Here is a 22,528-nt window from a genome sequence, read left to right on the forward strand (position 1 = left end):
TACAGGACTCAGCAGGGAACTCCTCTGGGACATCCACTCGGGGACTGAAGGAGAAACATGGCTTCTGGCTCGTCCCGGCGGCCTACATTTCCCTGCCCAACACCCGAAGTGGCGGAAGTGGGACAGGCGTTGGGAGAGTGGAAGGGAAGGAGCTGAAGAGCGCGGGGAGAAGATCAAGCTGTGCTAAGTGCGCCGAGGGCTGTGGACGCCTAGCCAACCTCTTCGCTTCCCTGAGGGTTCCTGCGGAGGCGGGGGGCTTCTGGAAAGAAGCCGGGGACGCCCGGGAGCAGAACCCTCCATGTGGCAAATTACAGACCTAGTTCTGTGTCCTTATAAAGAACCCTTCTCCTTCTGAGTTCCCTCCACCCCCAGGCGGGGGCGGGGACAACTATGGTATCCAGATCTTTCGGCCTCCGGAAGTCGAAAGGACCCTTTAGACACCCTTCTAAGAAGAACCTGAGGCCACCGTCGCCAAGACTGACGGTGATCAAAATCACGTTAAGAGTTTTGAAGAATGCGCATCGTGGGACCCACACGCAGAGGTCGCTCATTATAACCTGAGCTGGGGCCTGCATATGTGTATCTTTCCCAAAGCTGGTTTGGGAGACGAACCCCAGCAACCTCCGCTCTTGTCCCAGCACTGCTTCTTGCTCCCCTCCTCTCCGCCCCCGCAACCGGTCCCACACCACCGAGGGAAATGCTATTTCCTGGTGCGAGGCCACCAACCTCGCAGAACCTCGGCGAAGGGTCAGCCGGGCCAGCGGCGCCTCCAGGGCTCCGCCACGCCCCCAGACCAGGCAGGCAGCGCCCCGTTGCAGCCCAGCACCCATACCTTTCCCGATGACTTCTAGCAGCTCCTTTTCTTCCTGGGTCAGCTCGCCTTTCGTTATATGAACCATTGCTCCCGCCAGCTTGAAGATGATTCTGTTTCTTGGCGGTATTAAAAAGAAACTATGTATGTGTGTTAGGAATGCCAACCGCAGTGGGGCAACTCCAGACCAGGACGCTGAGTAGCCAAGCGCGGAAGCGTTCGAATTCTCTCCTCCCTCCCGCAGGCTGGCGAGCAGCTGGCGAGCTCCGGCGAGCCGGGATGTCTGTCGCTGCAAATCCAGCGACAGTCACCGCCCGCCCGCGCGTCATTGGCCAGGCCCGGAGGAGGAGCTACAGGAGGCGGCAGCGAGAGACTCCCATTGGAGCAGCCTGGCAACGAAAAACTCAATGGAGAAAATCAAAGGGGGGAATTAAATTCCTCTTCCACGTTCTCCACCCCTCCATGCAGCTCTTTTCAATATTTAGACACAGGCAATATTTAAATTCTCTTTAAGAAGCTCTGGGTCCGTCCACGGCTGCTCGACGCGTGCAGAGGTCCTTGGCTCCCTCTACAAGCCCCCATAGTTTCCCCAGGAGTGGCGCAGCCCGGGCCGGGGGGCGGGCTGGGAGGCGGGGCTACGCGGCAGGCGGGGCTGCGCCGGGCTCTGTGGGTCGATGTCAATGTGTCTGTCCTTCACTCCTCCATTGTCTGCCGCCTCCACTGCCGCGGGTGCCACCGCCGCTGCCGGAATCGCCGCAGCCTGCAGCCTCGCGCGTCGCCGCTACCTCCTCGGACAGGTGAGAAGCAACCCAGGTGGGACAGGGGAAACCTGGAAGGCTGCGGGAAGCGCGGCCGCCGCCCCGCCGGGGGCTTCCATCCGGGCCGGAGCTGGCGGGCAGGAAGCATGTGCCTCCTGGGGCGGCTTCCTGTCCCCCGGTGGGGAAGCCTGCTCTCTACCCCACTACCATCGCATATACCGTGTCAGTACCCCAGATGGAAGAGTCGCCACTTGCCACGTTTGGCCGCCCGGGGAGACCCCGGGACAGCGAGCCGGCGGGGGCGGGCCACGCGGTGGGAAGCGGCGGGTGCCTGTCGTCTCGCGCGTGGCACCGCCAGATGCGGCTCCCCGGAGGCCGGGGCTGGGGCTTTGGGCTAGGGGTGGGGTGGGGAGGAGAGCTCCCCGGTGCGAGCGAGCTGAACGCATCATGAGAATAGTCTCCGAAGAAGGTAGTTCTCTTTTGGCAAGCCTCGACCGCCACCCCCCCCCACCCCGTCCAGAACACACACACACTACTTGTCATCTCCTCTGGCGTCTGTGGAAGCTGGAGAAGAAAACCGGATCTGATCGCCCTATGGTGCCTGTTAAGGATGTTTGGAAGCAATTTACACTTAAACTAATACTTCGTTTATGAGAGATGGCCTGGGGGGAAGGGGGAAGGGAGGGCCCCTGCTCTGCTGGAGTTCCCAGTCTCTTTGTAACTCAGATCTTGAGATTTATGGAAATAGGGAGGGGAGGGGAAGGGGGCGGAGATTAAGTTGGTGTTGCTGTCTATATATAGCCTTAGATTAGCCTCTTAATCCAGCCTTCATTCAACTGTAATATGTTGCCTCGAGCTTTGAGCGAACACCGTAGGTAGCTAGGGGGTACATACAAGTGTGTACCTTCCTGTGGCTCAGAAGCGAGACTTGCTGGCTAATATGAAGTCGGTCATTCCTCCAGGGCGCGCATCCTTAACATGTTTACGGCGTCAATGAAAGCTTCTTTAGAAATTAGTGTTTATGTGTTCCTGTTGTTTCTCTATGGACTACTATTGATTTTTCTTCCTAGACCCATTTACTTCAAAGAGAAATATTTGAATAATCGTCTAGACTTTTTTGTTAAGCATCCCCACCACCCACTTTCTCCCCACAGTGCCCTATGTGAAATGCAGTGCATTTTCTTTTGGCCTTATGCCTTCCATTTCTCCTTCCTTCCTTCCTTCCTTCCTTCCTTCCTTTCTTTCTTTCTCTCTTTTATCTTTCTTTCTCTCTTCCTTTTTTTCCTTAAGCATTCACCAACACTTCTGAAATCCTGGAAGATGTTCATCATGAATTTCCTGCATTTAACAAAATCTTTTCTAAACTCCAGCTGTTTTCTTTTTAAGGCTTCATCTTTACAGGCTGGGGCAGATCTGAGCCAGAATATCTCACATGAAAATACTTTGTAATTATTCATCTCAATGTATAACAAAGAAACTGTTGTTTGATGATGCATTTAATAATGATGTGCCTTGTTCAAACAACAAGTAGTAAGGCTTTTGAGAGTGACCCATCTTTTGTAACACTTAAAATGCTGTTACTGCCACAGTTACAATTGATTTAAAACACAGTATCATGCAGAAGAAACCCACAAACCTAAGAAAATGCTTGCAGAGTAACCTCCTCTAGCATGTGACTGAACATCTTATGGTGGATGTGTGTCCAGAATTGGGTACTTCACTGCCAGTATTTCCATCTACTGTGCCAGATTCGGGCCATGGTTACTTGAAGGTCACACCTGTTTGTCTCACTGAAGTTGTTAGTTCCTCGAGGATAGAGGCTTATTACCTATTTTCTTGGTGCTTATTGGCATGTGGTTGGTATTTAGTCCTCTGAATACATGACCTCAGTAAATTTAGTCAGTGCCATTTAAAGACAAAAACTAACATCTGTGAAGAAATGGAGATTAAATAATAAGTTGTTTAAATTCCTAGAAACAGATGTGTAATGGATAGCATTCATCAGATGGATTATATTAATCATTTTGTACAGGGTAAATACCTAATGTAAGAATCAGATTAACTAATGAGCATACCTTAAACTTGATCAAGGAACTTTTCTTGTACTAAGAATTTATTCATGTCAAAGAAGTTTTATTGGTCATAAAATAGCTACCACCCACTTACGGAGTATTTAATTTGTGCCAGATATTCTAACAGATGCTTTCTATGGGATTAAATTTAACGATGTTATAGTGACCTGAGGTAGCCAGTGTAATCTCTGTTGTGGCAAATAAGAGGACAGAAACTAAAAGAACTTAATAAATTTGCCCACTGTCCCACAGTTAGGAAGTGTCAGAGCCAGAAATGGAACCCAGATCTGTATCCAAAACCTTTTCTCTTTTTACTGTTTTCCACCTATGTGGCTGGCAGTAAGGGGGAAATTATATATTCTTTCAACTAGCTAATAGATAACACATTCATGTGATTTCAGCATGCCAGAGATACAAAAGCCTCTTTCCTACCTCTTTTCCCACTCTTTTCTCCTGGGTTGCCCTGCAACCATTGGTTATCTGTTTCTCTCCTATCCTTCTTGAGATATTTTATGTGTTTGTAGCTTATATGTATATTCCCACTTTTTGACAGAACTTGGAGCATACAAACACACTGTTCCACACTGCATAATAAAATTTGCATGATGCTTTGGTTTCTCTTCTGTTTCTTTTGTCACCTTTTTAAAAATAATGTTTCTGAAATGTCTGAAATTTTTATGTCTCCTCCCCTCCGGGCCCATTGCTGCGGATTCCTAAGTAGCCTGCTTCTCTCTCACTTTACCCCATGCAGCTAATTCAAGGTGCCACCAGTTCAGTAAACCTGGAGCACCCACCATCCACCCAAGGAGGAGACATACTCTGTAAAGACAGAATTGATTCATTTAAAACATGTCAATAGCTTTTCCACTGGCTGCAGAACAGAGGCCCAGTTCTTGCTTGGAAGGCTCCAACTTCTGGTCCCAGCCTGCATTTCCAGTCAGCCAGCCCCTCCCACACACTCTAAGGTCACCACACTGCTGGTTCCCTCACATGCCAGTAATTTCCACCCTGTTGTTCCTGTTTTTCTCTTCCTGGAATGCCCTCCCTTCCTTCACCACTAAGTCTCCTGTCTCCTCCTCAGATCTGATGGACTGCTTAGCTTTCAGAATACCACTTTTTTTCATGATCACCTCTCCCACCTTATCCAGTGAGGGTATTAAGGATGCTAGGAAACACATTTCTTCTTATGTTTGAGGGGGATGAGTAAAATCTTGAAACAGGAGTCACTGGTACCATTATTGGCATGCCCTAAGTCTCTCCTACCTTCTTAGGCGCCCTAAGGCCTCCCCATCCCAATCATTGCTTCTTCATCTGGCTCCCCATGAAAATACCTGAAGCAGGTACCTTTTCATGACATTCTATTATCGTTCTTACTAACCTGTTTGACCCCATCTCCTTCTCAACTCTGAATTAACTAGGACTAACTTACCCTTGTTTCTCAAAATCATATCCCAGCGTCTGGCACCTCTTGGTTTCTCAAAATCATATCCCAGCGTCTGGCACCTCGTGTGTACTCTGTGCTTGCTGATTTGAATGGAGTTTGATGTCTAAGTTATTTTAGGTGGATTTGTTTCCATACTCGAGTAATCCTTCCCGGCAATTTGAAGTGATGTGGCACTGAGCACACACAGCCATAACCAAGGGCAGAAGGTCTTGAAATGTTTTGCTCTCAAGGTTCTTGACATTCTGATTGATGAATCCTGTCAACCAAGAAAAAAAAGTGTTGATACGCACATGTTACAGATTTTGCGTACCATTCCTGGATTTCCCCCCATTAAATCCCCAGACCTCCAACTCTCTGCTTTTAGACTGCTGTTTTCTTTTTGTTGCAGGGGAAGAGCTTGTTTTTGAGCATTATATCTTTCTGGGTAATGTTTCCTTGACATTTGATTTTCTTTTCTTAGGTACACTTTTTGACTGAGAGAATATTTGATGCTATCACGGAACTTTATTTTCTTTTACATTAAAAAAAAAAACTATTGTAGATATATTTATATATGTTTTTAAAGATCCCTCCTTGTCTTTTGGAGATATGTGTGGAATTATTCAAGGAGGGAATTATATGACATCTGAGATTTGCTTCAATATAATTCTGGGACCATGGAGGAAAAACAGTGAGTTTAAGAGTATTAATAAGGAAATTGACTTGTTAACACTTGAAGCTGGGTGATGAGTACATTGACTTCATTATACTCTCTGTTTTTGTGTATGTTTCAAATTTTCCGTAATGAAGTTTTTAAAAGGAGAGTTTGGAAGTATTACAACCTCTAAAAATTGTTGTTTAACAAAGCAGAAGAAATACTAGGAATACAAATGTTCTTTCTCTATGCTCAGAGTTTAGCTTATGCAATTATTCATTTAATGTTAAAACAGTTGCACCTCAAATCTGCAAAGGACTATCTTGTGAACAACGCATTTCCATAAACTGTTCATATCACATTTTAGCTTCATAAAACTGAAAGGTAGGTGGCATTGCTCAGTGCTTGTGTCCCAGGCTTATGAATATCTCCCTGGAAGCTAATTTTCATCTTTTTTGAAAAATGACAAAGTAATTTGCAGGCAAGTCTGAACAAAGGGTACAAATATGTTTAATTTAACTGAAAAAAAAAATGTGAATCAAGTGGAGATACTGGTTTTCTTCTATGTCTCATAAACCATTTCCCAAAAAAGAAGTACCAAAACTCTTGTGAGCAATATTAGCATTGTTAGGACAAGTATATTAAAGTAAGAAGAGAAGGGCCAGACTCAGAACTTGTGCCTGCAAGATTCTTACTCAGGGTTTGCTTAACGGCATGCTTATTTTCACATTTACTTCCTGGATTCTTAACAACTTTGTAACTTAAGGTTTCCTGATGTTTGTTTCTTTTCTCATGTTTTGGACTTTTTAAATGTTAATGTTTCCCAGGGCCAACATGGAGATTGCTTGTATCATTTTTAACATGTATTCCGAGACTTTGTAGGATTTTTGAAGATTTACTTAAGCTTCAGAATGAAGTCTTCACAAGTCTGAGGACAAGATAGCCAGTCTAGTACCACTGCCAGGTGTTGCTGAAGCACACATTAGTGTATCTCCAGCATCATCTCATATTTATATAAACTGTATTGCTGTGGAATTTAAAACTCTAGGTCAGTGCCTCTTATCTGAGTATAACAGACCTGTTCCAATAATTAAAAATAGAAAGCTGCTTCTGCATCAGAAGGAAGAAGTTAGTATTCCCTCTTCATTACCAATTAATACATTTAGGCTAGAAAACCGGTGGTTTTGTCACTTGTCATTTGATTGTCTATGGTGCGATTGTGTTAAACCTGGAAGACAAAGCAGCCCTTTAAACTGCATTGATCACCCTCTTCCTGGTCTGTTGATCTTGGAGTAAAGCAGACCCATTAAGTAGCCTCTTCTAATGTAGTAGGAAATGATTATGGATGGTCTCTGGGAGTCGGCCAAGCACAACTAGAGCCTTGGGAATTGGAGGGAGAAGACCATGGCTCCAGCTTCTAGGTGAGATGTATTTTCCAAAGCAATCTCCCTTGCTTTCAGTTTCTTCATATATATACAATAGAGATGCTCACCAAACTTACAGGGTGACTTTGAGGATGCTTGAGAATACTCTGTACTGTGAAATGTTGTATAAAAACAAGTTGTTATTTTTAGGGCCAATTCTGTCTGTTTACATTTGGGAAAAACACAATTATAGGCCAGTTGATAAAACATTTCAATATAAAATTGTATTGGCGTTAGTATTTGCTATATACCTGTCTTCCTTAATTTGGGAAGATAAAAATAATTTTTTTAGAGAGTCTATTTATTTATTTGAGAGAGAGAGTGAGAGAGAGCAAGCAGAAGCAATAGGGAGGCGTAGAAGCAGAGCAGGGAGCTGGACCCGTGGTTTGATGTCAGGACCCTGAGATCATGACCTGAGCTGAAGGCAGACATTTAATGTACTGAGCCACCCAGGCCCCCAAGATAAAAATTATTTTTAAAAGAGAGAATCATAAAAGATATAATTCTAGTAACTATAGCCCAGAATTGATATGTTAATAGGAATCTATTATGATCAATGAATCCCAGAGAATAAGACATGATCTTTATCCTCAAGAGGCTTATATTATCCTTCAGGAGACAGGCCAGTCCCTGAACCAATAGGGACAGTATGAAGTAATCGTCCTAAAGCTCTGTCCTGCTTATGTCAGCCCGTAGGTCAGATAACCTTTGAGACCCCTTTGCTTGTTCAAGTGGCTTCTCCGGGGCCCTGGTCTGCCAATCTGTCAGCTCTCATTGGAACAATGTTGTTACTCCTCTGCCTACCCACTGGCTTCCTGATCCTGGAATGCCCTCCTCTGCCCATTTTTGCATATCAAATTTTACTCAAACCCTTCTCAGCTCAAATGACCCCTCTTCCACACAGCCTTCAATCTCCAGCCAGAGCTGTACAGACACGAGTGTGAATTCCAGAATGGGTGGAGCTCAGTGGGAGGGCTAATTCCCGGAGAAAGTGAGATTTTGAACTGAGTCTGGAAGGATTGGTAAATTTGACAAGCCAGAGAGAACAACCCCCTAGAAAAACAATTATAAAAAATATTATAACATTATAAATATTTATAAGATAAATATGGGCTACAGTTTTACAGGCAGCCAGACTGGAACTAGCAATGTTTCCCTCAGTGTGTCAACTTTTTTTTTTTTTTAAAGATTTTATTTATTTGACAGAGATCACAAGTAGGCAGAGAGGCAGGCAGACAGAGAGAGGAAGGGAAGCAGGCTCCCTGCTGAGCAGAGAGCCCGATGCGGGGCTCGATCCCAGGACCCTGAGATCATGACCTGAGCCAAAGGCAGAGGCTTTAACCCACTGAGCCACCCAGGCGCCCCTCAGTGTGTCAACTTTTTAAGATCATAGAAGTAGTAGATTATATTTTAAAGCACACTTTGATGGTGTTCTTGCTCTCAAGTAGTTTATAAAATGTGGCAGCACATGTTTCAGACTAAATTGAAAATTACAAACCACTGTCTTCAGCATTGGCATTAGCAGGAAGTTGATAATAGACATTAAAACAGACAATGGAAGAGAAAGTCATGTAATGTATCTATTAGAATATTTTGCCCTTGATTACACAATGACTTGAAATTATTCAAAATAACTAGAATATAAATAGCTAGGAAATAAATTGGAAGCTCTTTGTGAGGTTTAAATAAAATCTATCTGAATATCCGATCCATGGAATTTTTAAAATCTGTACCTTAAAGGAATTTTAAGACTTCTTACTCTTTCGATTTGACTTCTTTCTAATTGGACTATTCTAATATTTTTCTCCCTACTTTTAATCAGTTGAATCCTGAAACAGTTAAACCTGAGAGATAGGACAGGGATTTAATAATCAGATTAATGCGAATCATTTTAATGCAGGATTGTGGTTGTCATTAGGAGTTTCTGCAGCATTTTCCCTTGGTATCTATTAGGGAATAAAACACTTGATGGTTTAGAATAGTTTTTATATTTTTAATATAAAATGTACAAACATTAGGATATACACAAGAATATTTTCCATTCTTAGCTCACTTGAATGTTGATATTGATACTATGGGTCTCTTCAGTAAGTGTTTTTTGGGCAGTTAAATGCCAAATGGAATGATTTGGCTTGTTCTGAATTTGGCATGTGTTGAGTGAAGAGTGCCAAAAAATGTTCTGATAGTTATATTTGTAAACCATCTATTTTGAAAATAAAGGTTTGAGTAACTCACTGAATGAACTGTTCTTTTGGCAAATGCCAAAGAGACAGTGCCTTTGTTATTCTTTCTTGATTTTTAATATCAGGTATATCTTTTGTTTCTTTATGTCAAAAAAGAGAAAAATATAATAACATATAAGAAAGCATAATGCCCCACATTAATATTAAAGATAGTGTCTTGGGGCACCTGGGTGGTTTAGTCAGTTAGGTGTCTGACTTTGGCTCGGGTCCTGATCACAGGGTCCTGGGATCAAGCCCCACACTAAGTGGGGAGCCCACTTTCCCTCTCCCTCTGTCCCTGCCCCCACTCGTGCTCATATACTCTCTTTCTCTCTCTGAAGTAAATGGGGTCTTTAATACTTACCTACATATCTACATAAATAAATGTCATTTAATTTTCTGCCTTTAATTTTCTTAATTATGCAAGTAACATTTTAGTAGGAAAACAATAACTTAAATCTGTGAAAGATGTAGAATTATATTTTATCTATTCATATTTCAGTTTATTTTTATGTTAGATGAGGACTTTCAAAAAACAGTTGTTTGGGGCACCTGGGGGGCTCAGTTGGTTAAGCATGGGACTCTCAGCTTAGCTCATGATCTCATGGGTTGTGGGATGGAGATCTGGAGAGGGTCTGTCCCTCCACCCTTCCTCCATTTGCATCTGTGTAGCTTTCTCTCTGAAATGAAGAAATAAATCTTTAAACAAAACAAAAACCAGTTGTTAGATGTACTGTAATCTTTGAAGACTTACAAATAAATCACAAGAAAACCCACCGGCAGAGGTAAGTAATGAGAAGGAATACCAACACTTAAAACACTGCAGAGAATATATTGTAAGTCACTGTGAAGTGAACAGTTTTAGAATATTCTACTATCATCCTGTTCTTGTACATTCCCACAAAGGACCTTACTACTTCTCAAACTAACTTCAGCAGCTTCCTGCATTTGTGATTTTTTTTTTTTTTAGATCTTTTTTAAGTCAAGTTAGTTAGCATATAGTATATTATTAGCTTCAGGGTTAGAATTTAGTGATTCATCAGTTGCATATAACACCCAATGTTAAATCAAAGGCCCTCCTTAATGCCCATCACCTACTTACCCCATTTCCCCCACCCACCTCTCCACCAGGAACCCTCAGTTTGTTCTCTGTAGTTAAGATTCTCTTACAGTTTGCCTCCCTCTCTGTATTTAATTTTATTATTCCTTCCTTTCCCCAATTTTCATCTGTTTTGTTAAATTCCACATTTGTGTGAAATCTTACGGTATTTGTCTTTCTCAAACTAGCTTATTTTATCTCAAACTAGCATAATACACTCTAGTTCCATCCACACCATTGCAAATGGCATGATTTCATTCTTTTTGATGGCTGAGTAATATTCCATTATATATGTGTGTATGCGTGTATTTATATATGTATGTATGTGTATGTATATATACGTGTATATGTATGTATATGTGTGTATATATACATATGTATATTTGTGTGTGTGTGTGTGTGTGTGTAGTCTTCTTTATCCATTCATCTTTCAATGGATGTCTGGGCTTTTTCCATAATTTGGCTATTGTGGACATTGCTGCTCTAAACATTGGTGTGCACATGCCCCTTTGAATCACTGTGTTTGTATCCTTTGGATAAATACCTGGTAATACAGTTGCTGGGCCATAGGGTAGCTCTGTATTTAACTTTTTGAGGAACCTCCATACTGTTTTCTAGAGTGGCTGCCCCAGCTTGCATTCCCATCAGCAGTGTAAGAGGGTTCCCCTGTCTGCTTATCCTTGCCAACAACTGTTTTTTCCTGAATTGTTATTTTTAGCCATTCTGACCTATGTGAGGTGGTATCTCATTGTGGTTTTGATTTGTGTTTCCCTGATGATGAGTGATATTGAGCATCTTTTCATGTGTGTTTGCCATTTGTGTGTCTTCTTTGGACAGACATCTGTTCATGTCTTCTGCCCATTTCCTGACTGGATTTTTTGGGTTTTGGCTGTTGAGTTTGGTAAGTTCTGTATGGATTTTTTATACTAGCCCTTTATCCGTTATGTCATTTGCAAATATCTTCTCCCATTCAACCTACCAAAAGGTAGGTTGCCTTTTAGTTTTGTTGTTTGTTTCCTTTGCTCTGCAGTTTTTATCTTGATGAAGTCCCATGTGATCATTTCTAAGAAAAAAAAATGACGTGTGTTTTTCTCAGTATACAAGGTAATAGCATTGGGTTATTATAAACAGGAAGGAGAACCCCACATTGCTGTGACAGAGGAAACTGTTGGCTAGGGGGAAGGGACATGGCATCAATATTCAGGAGCGTGAAGATTATGTTTTTGTTAGAGGTGAGTCTCTGCAGGAAACAATATGATAATCAGCTTCTGTAGTACTAGAAGCCATGGTGCCATAAATTTCCTACTATTTACGTGTCCCTCAGGGGCAGGACTTCTGTTAATTCCTCTCACTAAAGATAAATGTTTTTTCCTTAACAGAGCTCCATGGAAGACGATTTGGCATTTGGGAGGTAGCATATGCCAATTCAATTTATCCAAGTGCTGAACTAGACTTGAACATTAATATTTATGCTTTACTCTTTCTAATTCTGAACCATAAAATCTATGAGGCAAATAATGAAAAAGCTGCCTTCGAGTATCATATAATAATGGCCCAAGACACGGCAATGATTTTGGTTGGCTTTTTGCAAAGTACACTAAGGTAGGGACTGGGTTGATCAGGTTCTGGCCCTCACTGTTCCCTGAATGTAAGCTCCTGGTAGAGGGAATTTTTGCTTTCATCTCTCCTTCATCACCAGTGTTGGGATGGAATGCGTGACCTCAAGCAAGTGGTGTGGTACCTCAGAGCTTTCTTGGGTTGTTAGATGAGCATCTGGTGTTAGGTCCCTGCTTTTCAAAGTGTTCTATGCTTCATGGATATCAACTAAGAAACGCATATTTAATGATTAAAACATCAATAAACACACCTGCGGCTCAAATGCATCGTTTGATCCCTTTAACATACTGGAGGCCATTACTTCCTGTTAACTCACACCGCCAGGGTTTTTTTGGCTCAGTGCTTGGGTCCTGTCTCCACCTGCTAGAGAGTGAGCACCATGCCGCTGTTTTGGCCAGCCCCTGTTGGATTCCTGTTGACCGGTACCAGTCGTACGCTTGATAAAGAAATACAAACACATGGTTCTCTTTAGGTTTACACCTTTAAAAATATATATACTTGAAGATTTATAGCTCTCTGATGTTTTGTTTGTTAAGTTTTGGGTTTCTCGTCTTTTTAAATTTGAGTTTGTGTAGTCCACTGTTCTAAAATCATATTGGGGGAATACGGTCCCATATCATCAGTGTGCTGTGTATCGTTTGCAAATTACCATTAAGACCTAGGCTTGGCTTTGGCATTTCTCTCCAGTTCATGCTCTGCCCATTGTGAAATACCCGTGTGTGTGGTGAGTGTTTTTTGTGTGCAAGCCTTCAAATACGGCTTCATCTGCTAGACAGGCTTGGGCAGGCCCCCTCCTGGGAGGATGGGGGCAGGAGTGGCTTGGTTGAGAGAACTCGTAAATGTGGAAAGTTGGATGCCTGCCCACCACCACCTTTGAGCTTCATGATGGTCCATTATCATGTTGTTTAAGCAAATGCTCCAAAGCTGACTTTGCCCACTGGTTATTAGTCAGGGGTGTTCTTCCCCCCCCCCCCAGGGGATTCTATCTTCCTGTTCTCGATTAAAGTCCTGAGAAAAATGAAAAACACCTCAATCCTCCTTGTTGTAATAATATCTTCTAACTCCTCACTTGAACTAGTAGTCATATATACTCTTAACAGGTTTGCTAACAAGTCAGGAGAGCAACTGACTTGCTCTCTGGCATTTAGCACCACTCCCTTGCTGATTCTTTTTTTTTAAAGACTGCTTTTTTAGAGCAGTTTTAGGTTCATAGCAAAATTAAGAAGAAGGTGCAGAGATTATCTGAATAACCTTCTGCCTCCACACATAACACAGCCTTTGCCATTATCGTCATCCCCTACGAGAGTAGTACATTCGGTACAACTGATGAATTTATAGATCATTTGATAGCACATGGTCTGGCATAATTTGGGTTCCCATCGGAAATGTTCAAGCCATCTTCTTTTATTTTTTAATATTTATTTATTTGAGAGATGGGGGAGGGGCAGAGGGAGAGGGAGGAAAAAGTCTCAAGCAAGCTCCGCCCTGAGCAGTGGCGCAGGACTTGATCTCCGGACCTGGAGAAGGTGACACGAGCTGAAATCAAGAGTCCGACATTCAACCAGCTTGCCCCCTCAACCCATTTTCTATACACACTTATGTGGACTTGTTGATATATACGCATAGACGTTTTCTGAAAGGATGCAAAAGACAACGTTGAAGTATTTGTTATTTTTTGTGTGGAGTGGGGTTCCACTTAATGAATGAAAGTTGGAAAGTAGTGGTCTTTATTTTTTCACTTTTATGCCTTTTATACTGTGCTAGGTTTTTTGTGCCATCAGTGTATTAGTAGTGCTTTGCAGCTTAAAAGAGCCCAATAAAATAAAATGTTTCCAATTTTCCTAAAGTGATGCATTAGAACACGTGGCTTTTAAAATAAAGATCCTAGAGGATGTCATTGAATCGGATTTCGTGACTGTGCATTCTAATGCAATTTTGTTAAAGTTGTTCTTTGTTGTGATGTTAGAAAAGATGATAGAATTGGATTTAAATGTTTTCTACATATATGCACTCTCCCAGTGGAGGATTAAGCAGTATGTTAAAATGTATACAGTGGCCATTACTTAAAGTTAGAATTAGAGATATTTTTTTCTCCATCTTTTTTCCCTCTTTTCCCTAAATGGGCAATAATGGATTTACGATGAGCTGATTTTATTATCAATTTTTAAGGAATTATTTTCTCTATAAAAAGTATTTTTCATACCTTATTCAAAGAATTAATAGTTATGCATTATATTATATAAAATATATGACCATATATTAATGAAATAAACAGTGGGTAACATAAAACCGTATCTTGGTACATATAGCCCTTCTAAATCATCACTTTGTGAGATTTTATATTTACTCTGTTGATAATACAGTTGATCAATAAATGTATTTTGGGTGTTATTGTGTGTGTGTGTGTGTGTGTGTGTGTTTAAGTTTATTTAATTATTTATTTTTAAATAATCTCTACACCTAATGTGGGGCTCAAATTCACAACCCTGAGATCAAGAATCACATGTCTGACCAACCCAGCCAGGCAGGCACCTCATCAATAAATATTTTAAATTGCTTTCTGAAAAGTATATTCAGGGGTGTCTGAGTGGCTCAGTTGGTTGAGTGTCTGTCTGGCTCTTGGTTTCAGCTCAGGTCATGATCTCAGTGTCGTGAGCTCCAGTCCCAAGTCCCACATGCTCGGCATGGAGTCTGCTTGGGATTCTCTTTCTCTCTCTCTCAAATAAATAAAATAATTTCTTAGAACAAGATTTTAGAAAAAGAAAATTCATTGCCATTGAACATTACATAAAAAAGGAATTCATAAAAATGCTACTAAAAGGAAATTTAATTAATGACAGCATAATTAATTAATGTATAGTTACCCTGTATTGAAGGAAGAAACTAACGTGGTAGGTAAATTCTGGAATTGATCTTTTTGAATCAGTTATTATGTAACATTTTATACTTGCATGTTTTTGCTTTGATAAATATTTTTTTAAATATACAGGAAAAAATAATGGGCTGTTTTATTTAAAATTTTTAGAAGCCTTGTCTGCTCAGGAACCATAACTTTGCCTTTAGGTATTTGTTTTGACATAGTAAAAGGTAGAGCTTCTTATCTTTAAAAACCTCACATACTGTTTTGCATGCGTACATACACATTTTTCCCCTGCTGTTTACTTTATTCTTTCTATTATGGTAATCTTTAATAATACTGTTTCATTTAATATACTTCTCATTCTCTCCTCCATTAAGCCTGTAGCATAGAAGACTATCTCCATGGCAGAGATAATACACATAGTGAAGGGCATGGTTAAACAGGTCGTACCTGGCTCATGCCAAAGATTTTGTGTAGTCTGTGTATGCACTGGCGTAAAGAATCCCCATTCTGATGTTACAGTAAGGGTGTTTGGGGGAACTATTTTCTCGCTCATGGGACAGTCAAGTACAAGGAGATATATTAACCAGAGGAGCATCGTAGGCATCTTCAAAACAAGATTTGACTGTTGCATTATTTGCTTTTTTACTTGGAGTGTGCAATCCATACAGCGGGATTATTTCCTGCTTCACACCTGACCAAATTCTGGGAAGTTATAGTAACCCTCTTTGTGGCAAGCTTTATTTCTAAGCAGTCCCAGAAAATACAGAATCCCTCTGTTGTTTAAGTTCTGGGCTTTTTCGGCTCCCTGAATTGTTCTCCTTGCCCAGCCTGAGTCACTCAAGTCTGCAGAACTTCCAGTGTTTGCCTTTGCCTGTTGGTTCTACACGTATGTATCCACTTTATTTCTGAACCATCTCAGACTGGGTCGCATAGCCTTTGCCCCTTATTACATCAGAGCACATTTCCTTAGAAGAAGATAGTTCTCGTAAAGAGCCACAGTACAGTAATAAAATTGAATGGATTTAACATAGAAACCATACTGATCTCCATAGTCTGTACTCTGATTTCGTCAGTTGCCCCAGTGATGTCCTGAGTATATTAACATATTTTTCCAGGGCAGTACAGCATCCAGTCTAGAATTGCATGCTGCATTTAATAACGTCTTCTTGAGTCTCCTTTTATTTGCTACAGTTCTTTGATTTTTATTTTTCAGACACTGACATTTTTGAAGAATGCAGGCCAGTTGTTTGGAAGGATGTCTGTCCCTAGATCTGCATTTGTTTCCTCAACATTAGATTGAAATCATGCATTTTTCTTTGGAATGCCACATAAATAATATCCTATTCTAACTGTAAGCACCCAGAGCCATGTGATGTCTGTTGTCTCTGGGTTTAAGGCGTGACCTTGTTTCTCCACTGTGGAGTTACCATTTTTCTTTTTGTAATTTTTGCGAAGCTGCATGAGGCGATCTGAATATCCTGTTGATCATCAAGCACCTGCCCACACGAGCACGTGTCACAGCACTTTTGGTATACGTTGATGATTCTTGCAAGAATCAGTTTTTGGTACAATGATTGCAAAATGGTGATTTTCTACTCCATGTTTCCCTCTCTGTTTATCAGTTGGCATTCTACTGAAAAGAAAACTTTCATTTCTCCCCAGTTCCTTTCCCCTTGTGCACTGATCTGTTTGCTTTCTCTGAAATAAATGAGTATGGACTTGTAGGTTCTTTCTTTATTCAATGAGTCATTATCCTTGCTATTTTCCATTATTTTGATGGCCAGATAGTCTCAGGTGATGCCAGTGGATTGTCCTCAGGGTGGTTTCTATGTAGTTTGATCTGTTTTTATCATTTTTTGTTAAAAGCAATTCACTTTTTTGGTACAAGACATCTCAGGATCATGTGGTATCTTCCCTGTTCCACCCTTGGAATCAGCCACTTCTCCAAGAGACCTTTGTTTCTTTTAGTAGGGTGTGATATTTAGATCCTTCATCCTATGTCTCTTTATGCATGGATAATATTATTTGTGACCCTTTGGGGATTGGTTTAAACTTCAAAAGAAGGTAAAGCATTTCCATTTAAACACATACAATTTTTCTAATTAAAAAGTTATATATCCTTATATTATAGAAGATACAGACCAGTAACATAAGAGGAAAATGCCCTTTGAACTTAGTGCTCATGTTGACCACTGTTGAGTGCTAGTGGGCTTTATGTAGCTTAGATCATAATCGTGCATATAGAATTTGTTGGGTGGGTTTTTTGTTTTGCTATTGTTTTGTGGGTTGTTTTGTTTGCTGTTTCTGTTTTTGTTTTGCTTTGCTGTTCCTACTTAACGTATCATTGTTTTCTCCAAGTCTGAAAAATTAAACAATTGCAGTTTTCAGTCATGTATTTTATCTTTTTCTTTGTTGTCCTTCTATTCTCACTACTGTGATATCCAAAAGTAGGGAAAATTTATTTGCTCATCATCCTCTTTTTCTGCCTCCCTCTTCACTCCCGTATTGTTGCCTACCCTCCATCTTCCCCCTGATTATCAGAGGGTGTAAAATTATCAGTATGGAAAGACAGCAATTAGTATTAAAGACTGCGGGAAGCATTTATTTTGTATACTAATTGCACTTTTGATTTTAGCTATGACAGGCTACTCAGTGATAAATGTGTTTTCTCTAAAATTAACATCAATGTTTGGCAAACAGAAATAAGTCACTTGAGGAAATATCTGCCTGGTTGTTGATCTGGTATGTTCTAGATGTATGTGCACAATTTTTAACTCTTGAGAGCAAAGAGCATCTCTGGTTTTGCTCACAATTTTTTCCTTTTAGGTGTAGGATTTTCCAATGTTGGCACAATTAAAACTTTGGGCCAGAGAACCCTTTGTTGCAGGGGCTTTCCTCTGCGGTGTCCATTACTTAGTGGTGTCCGTGGCATCTCCCAACTAGACGTCAGTAGCATCCCCACTTCCCCAGTGTGACAAAATAAAGATCTACAGACATTGCTACATGTCCCCTGGGGAGATACAATCACCCCAGAATGAAAGGCTGCCCCAAAATACAAATTAATAAATATTTAAACCATAGCTGCCTAATCTTTGGGCATTTCCTTGTTTTATACCACCATCTCCTCTAAATTCTCAAAATTTATGGTTTGAGATATTGTAGGTATGCATTCATCACAATGCTGTTGTCTGGTAGACAAAAGTTCTAAGTGGCTTAACTTACCTGGAACAGAGGCTTGGGGGCATTTTGCTATTAAAATACTTTGAAGCATTATATTTGAGGGACTGGTTTTCTAAAAGCCAAGGTGTGCTACAATGTCTGTTGTATATGTGTGCTTGCGTCTTTTCAAGTATTGAGAGACTTCAAAATCACATCAGCAGGATTAGACCATCTGTAAAGTTGAATGAATATGCCTGGTCAATTATTAAAGGAAGGGAAGGATCTGGGGAGAGATTGCTTCTGGGGAAAATGGAAGTGCAGAGAAGGGAATGTACGTGCCCAGGGTGCTTTGTAGAAGTGACTCTAAGCAGAGGGCATGAACTGGTAGGATGAAAGCATTTTATTAGGATTTTATTTCCAATTCTTGAAGGTTTTCTAAATTAATTTCACTAGGAGGAAATCAATTACATTGCACATTGTCTTCATTTATTTCTATGAAGAGGTAGGTGATACTTAAAGTGTAATTTTTAGAATATTTCTATTTTTGCTACAAGGAAAACAGGATATTAGCATTTGGAAACAAGGTAGGTATACTTATAAGTTTAAGGAGTGAAATTGGGAAATGTGCTAAAGGAAATTTTATCATGATGCCTTTATATCTTAAAAGATTTAGATGAACAGTTAGCTCTTAGTACTCTTTTTCACAACATAATTCCCTTGGGCATTGGTCCTTCTTTCCTTGTCAGGTGGTTGCTTAGCACGATTTTAAGTTTCCACCATTAATGTCCCTCTGGAAATACATAGCTGTAAATTTTTGAGGGGTGAACTATTATTAAGTTTTGTTTTTTTTTTTTTTTTTTAAGATTGGTGTTCTTTAAGAAAGATTGTTTTTGTGCTTTCATACCATTAAAGATAAGAAAGAGTAAAGGGGATATGAATATAACAGTAATATTTTTGTCCTAAAGAAGGGAATGTTTGATTTTATTTAGAAACATTTTTCTTTTATAGGTAGGCTACTATTTTAAATTTCATCTTTTTCAATTATTATAAAAACTAAAACCTACATAGAATTTGCTTGGAGATGCAATGAAACATTTTGTAGAGGCTGGGTGATTTGGGTTATAGAGAGGCTGTTTGGTATAAAATCATGACAAGGACATTAAACAAGCTAATGTTATTCTGGGCAAAGTATAGTGTTACTGTAAACATTTATCTGGTCTATTGCTTTAGAATGTTAATAATTTACACTTTCAGAGTGCACCTTAATTATTTTTGCTTCTTTTGAGATCATTGTTATCAACCCAAATGACTCCTGGACATGACAACTTTCTGTAAAGGATTTTATGATGTTCGTCCTTGGAGTTTTCACTTTAATGGAAAGAAGAGTTCATAACTATGGGCGATTTTTAGTTTGTTCTTTTTATGGTACATTATTTTGCTCCTTTGGAACATAGAATAAAAGATAGTTCTTGAAAGTTACTCCTAAACACAAAGTACTTCCTGAGAATGTTGCAATGAAGTGACTCAGTAATATTACAGGTATTGTGTGCTAGTGTTACTGTTTCTTTATGAAACACTTTATACTTTGGAAATGATATTGTTGCCCTATAACTTTTATTATCTTAGAATTGAAAATCTTTTTTTCTTCTCACTGTCTCCAGGATTATTTATTACACACAGAGTTTTGCTTTGAAGTTTGGTTTTGTTTTTTGTTTTTTTTTCTTTCTCACCATGGCTTCCTGGTTTTGAAATTTGGGCAAAATGCTCCTCAGAGCTACTTTATCTGAAAAAAAAAAATTAATTAAAAACTTTCTATTCTTTGGATGTATTTTCACCTCTTTTATCAAAATGAAGTGTGTTGGGCCATAATGAATTCTTTAGAACTGGCTTGTCCAACATAACCATTAGCCATATTGGTTATTTTCACTTTAATTAATGAAAATTAAATTAAATTTATTTAATTAATTACACTCAGTTACACTAGCCACATTTCAAGGACTCAAGGGCTACATATGTCTAGTAGCTTCCATATTAGACAGTACAGATACAGAACATTTCCACCATCACAGACACTTCTGTTGGATACATGGCTTTAGAATGGGGAATGGTGAACCATATAGCCTGAGAACCCAGTGTGATCCACCACTTGTTCTGTAAATAAAGTTTTATTGGAATAACTTGTTTACATATGATCTATGGCTGCTTTCAGGTTCTAACAGCAGAACTGAGTAGTTGGAACACACACCGTATGTCTCATTTTCTTTTATCCCTTTATAGGAGAAGATTGTGACCCCCATTAGCATATTCATATTCATATATGAGGTTGTTTGAATAGCCTAGTTATATGCATATATTAGCACTAAGGCAGATTTTCATAGTTCAGCAATTATCGAGACCAGAACAGTCATCCCCTTATAGGAACAACAAGAAAATCAGTCTTTCTCTGGTAGGTCAGGTTCTTTCCAAAATGAAGGGAATTAAAGAAGAAAAATATCAGGCAGGACAACACACAACCTGTCAATCCACTCAAGGTGTGCTGGGCACCTGGCAGAATTAGTACACAGTTGCCAAGAGGCCAATCCATCTGAGCTGCTGGCCCATAGTCACACTTGGGCCCAGAGTCAGTTGGGAATAAGGGGTAGAATCTACAAGGGACCCAGGACAGAATAGTAACAGAGGGAGGTGGGTGAAATTTTATTTCTTACGTGTTAAACCGAAAAATGTTTCAGTTGGGTCTTTCAGTTCAGGAGTTTATTCAAAAGATGTTTATTTCATTAATAGTGTACTTAGTTTTGAAATTTTGATTGAATCTTTTTAATATTTTATTGTCTTTTCTCTTGTGGAATATCCAAGAAAGGGAGTCTCTTAGATAACGTGAAATGTTTAAATCCAGTTGTTTTTCCATTGTTGGGGGGCGGGGAATGAGCTTATTTTTATTTTATCTGTATGTTTGGCTTATAGATTTTTGAATGCATTATAGACTGTACCCCAGATAAGTTTTGTCTCTGAGGATTCTGTTAAACTCTGATTTAAAATATGTATGTATACATACCTATGTGTATGTAGTTTTAGTTAGTTGTTTTCATGCAGCCTAATCAAAATAAGCATTTGACATTGGCCTAACGCAGCTATCTTTGTTATTCTTCGTTACTTTCCCAGATTGAAACTAGCACAGTTTCTTATTCAAAGTGCCCTTGCTTCCCTCTCCCACCCGGGCTTCAGTGAGTGCCTTATAAAGCCTGACCCTTGCTGGAGCAGATTATAATGTAGCACGGATGGCTAAATTTAGAGACAAGCCAAGCCTCTGCTCTAAATAGTAACAGCTAAGCGGTAGAGACTTTTGGTGAACGGAATATCTTCATTTAGTCTTTCAATACCAGTCAGTGAGTTGCTGTTTGTGTTTGCGTTAATTTTTGCTGCTGTGTACGTCAGAATCTTTGTATGCTTTTTCATTGACATGTTCCTCTGCTGTTTTCCACCTCCCATATACGGAGGGCGTGCAAAATAAGGTCACAAGATGAGACCACGAAGAAACAAACTTTTGTGCTTAGAACTGAAGAAACTATAAACGGAACTATAGATTTTTAAAATAGAGTAATTCTCTCATTCTCAGTCCTCAGCGGTAGGCTGTGTTTTGTGGTAATTACTCATTAGCAGAAAAACAGCAACAGAATGCTAAGGTAGAGTTAGAGAATTCTGTGAGTTTCTATTCTGGACAGTAAAATAAAACTTTTAGAGAAGGCTCCCACTTTTAAAATATTCTTTATTGATTCCAAAACAGAGACATCTTTAACAAAGAGTAACCGCAGCATGGTCACCTGCTAAAAAAGTTTCAGACTGCTTGGAGTCTCTTTTTATTTTTATACCTCAGTATGAGACCTAAACTCTTTAGCAGGTTTTTTTTTCTTTGCTGGCACAGGAAAATATTTTATGTAATATTTGTAGTGTTTGGGGAGGTGTAGAAACAAGAAACACATGCATATTCATTGTGAGTACCCCAGTGAAATGTTTGCTAGTCCAGAGTGATCGGTTGAAAATGCCAACAAGGAAATTTCTGAATGAAGGAGTTTAGTAGAGAATGTAAATAATGCATTAGAAGCTATATTTCCAACTTCTATCAAATAAAATGAGATTTCATTACATTTATTGCATTTGTAACTATTTCAGTGTGTAGCTGCTGCCCTACACACATAGAGTGATCCCTTTCTCTACCCTTTGTTCTAGATCTGTAACTGCTATTGTACGGTAAATGTTTGCCTATTTTATCTCCTCTAGGCCCTGTGCTCCCTGAGAGCATGGAATCTGGCTTAGTCACCTTTATAGCTCAAAGCCTGATACATTAAGTTCACTTTATAGTATTAATAAAAATTCTCTGTATTTAAAGCATAACAGAAAATCCTTTTTGTGTTTGTTACTTTTCTTTTT

At 39.9% G+C, this 22,528-nt stretch overlaps 2 protein-coding genes across 4 annotated transcripts in view; one reads left to right on the forward strand and one right to left on the reverse strand.

The window, feature by feature from the left end:
- ANKMY2 (ankyrin repeat and MYND domain containing 2) overlaps positions 1-1,114 on the reverse strand; it is a 36,035-nt gene extending 34,921 nt beyond the window's left edge. The window contains exon 1 of the mRNA XM_080818497.1: positions 833-1,114. Coding sequence (XP_080674623.1) covers positions 833-899 — 67 coding nt within the window. The 5' untranslated portion in view covers positions 900-1,114. The remainder of the gene's footprint in view (positions 1-832) is intronic.
- A 345-nt stretch (positions 1,115-1,459) lies between these two features.
- The window catches only part of BZW2 (basic leucine zipper and W2 domains 2), a gene marked incomplete at its 3' end in the record, with an annotated part of 59,387 nt that continues 38,318 nt past the window's right edge, over positions 1,460-22,528 (forward strand). Inside the window, exon 1 of one of the 3 annotated variants that reach the window (XM_080818501.1) lies at positions 1,460-1,608. The remainder of the gene's footprint in view (positions 1,609-22,528) is intronic. The other 2 variants (XM_080818499.1, XM_080818498.1) reach the window with 2 other exon arrangements.

Source organism: Martes martes (genome assembly GCF_963455335.1).
Source record: "Martes martes genome assembly, chromosome: 11".
Taxonomy (NCBI): Eukaryota; Metazoa; Chordata; class Mammalia; order Carnivora; family Mustelidae; genus Martes; species Martes martes.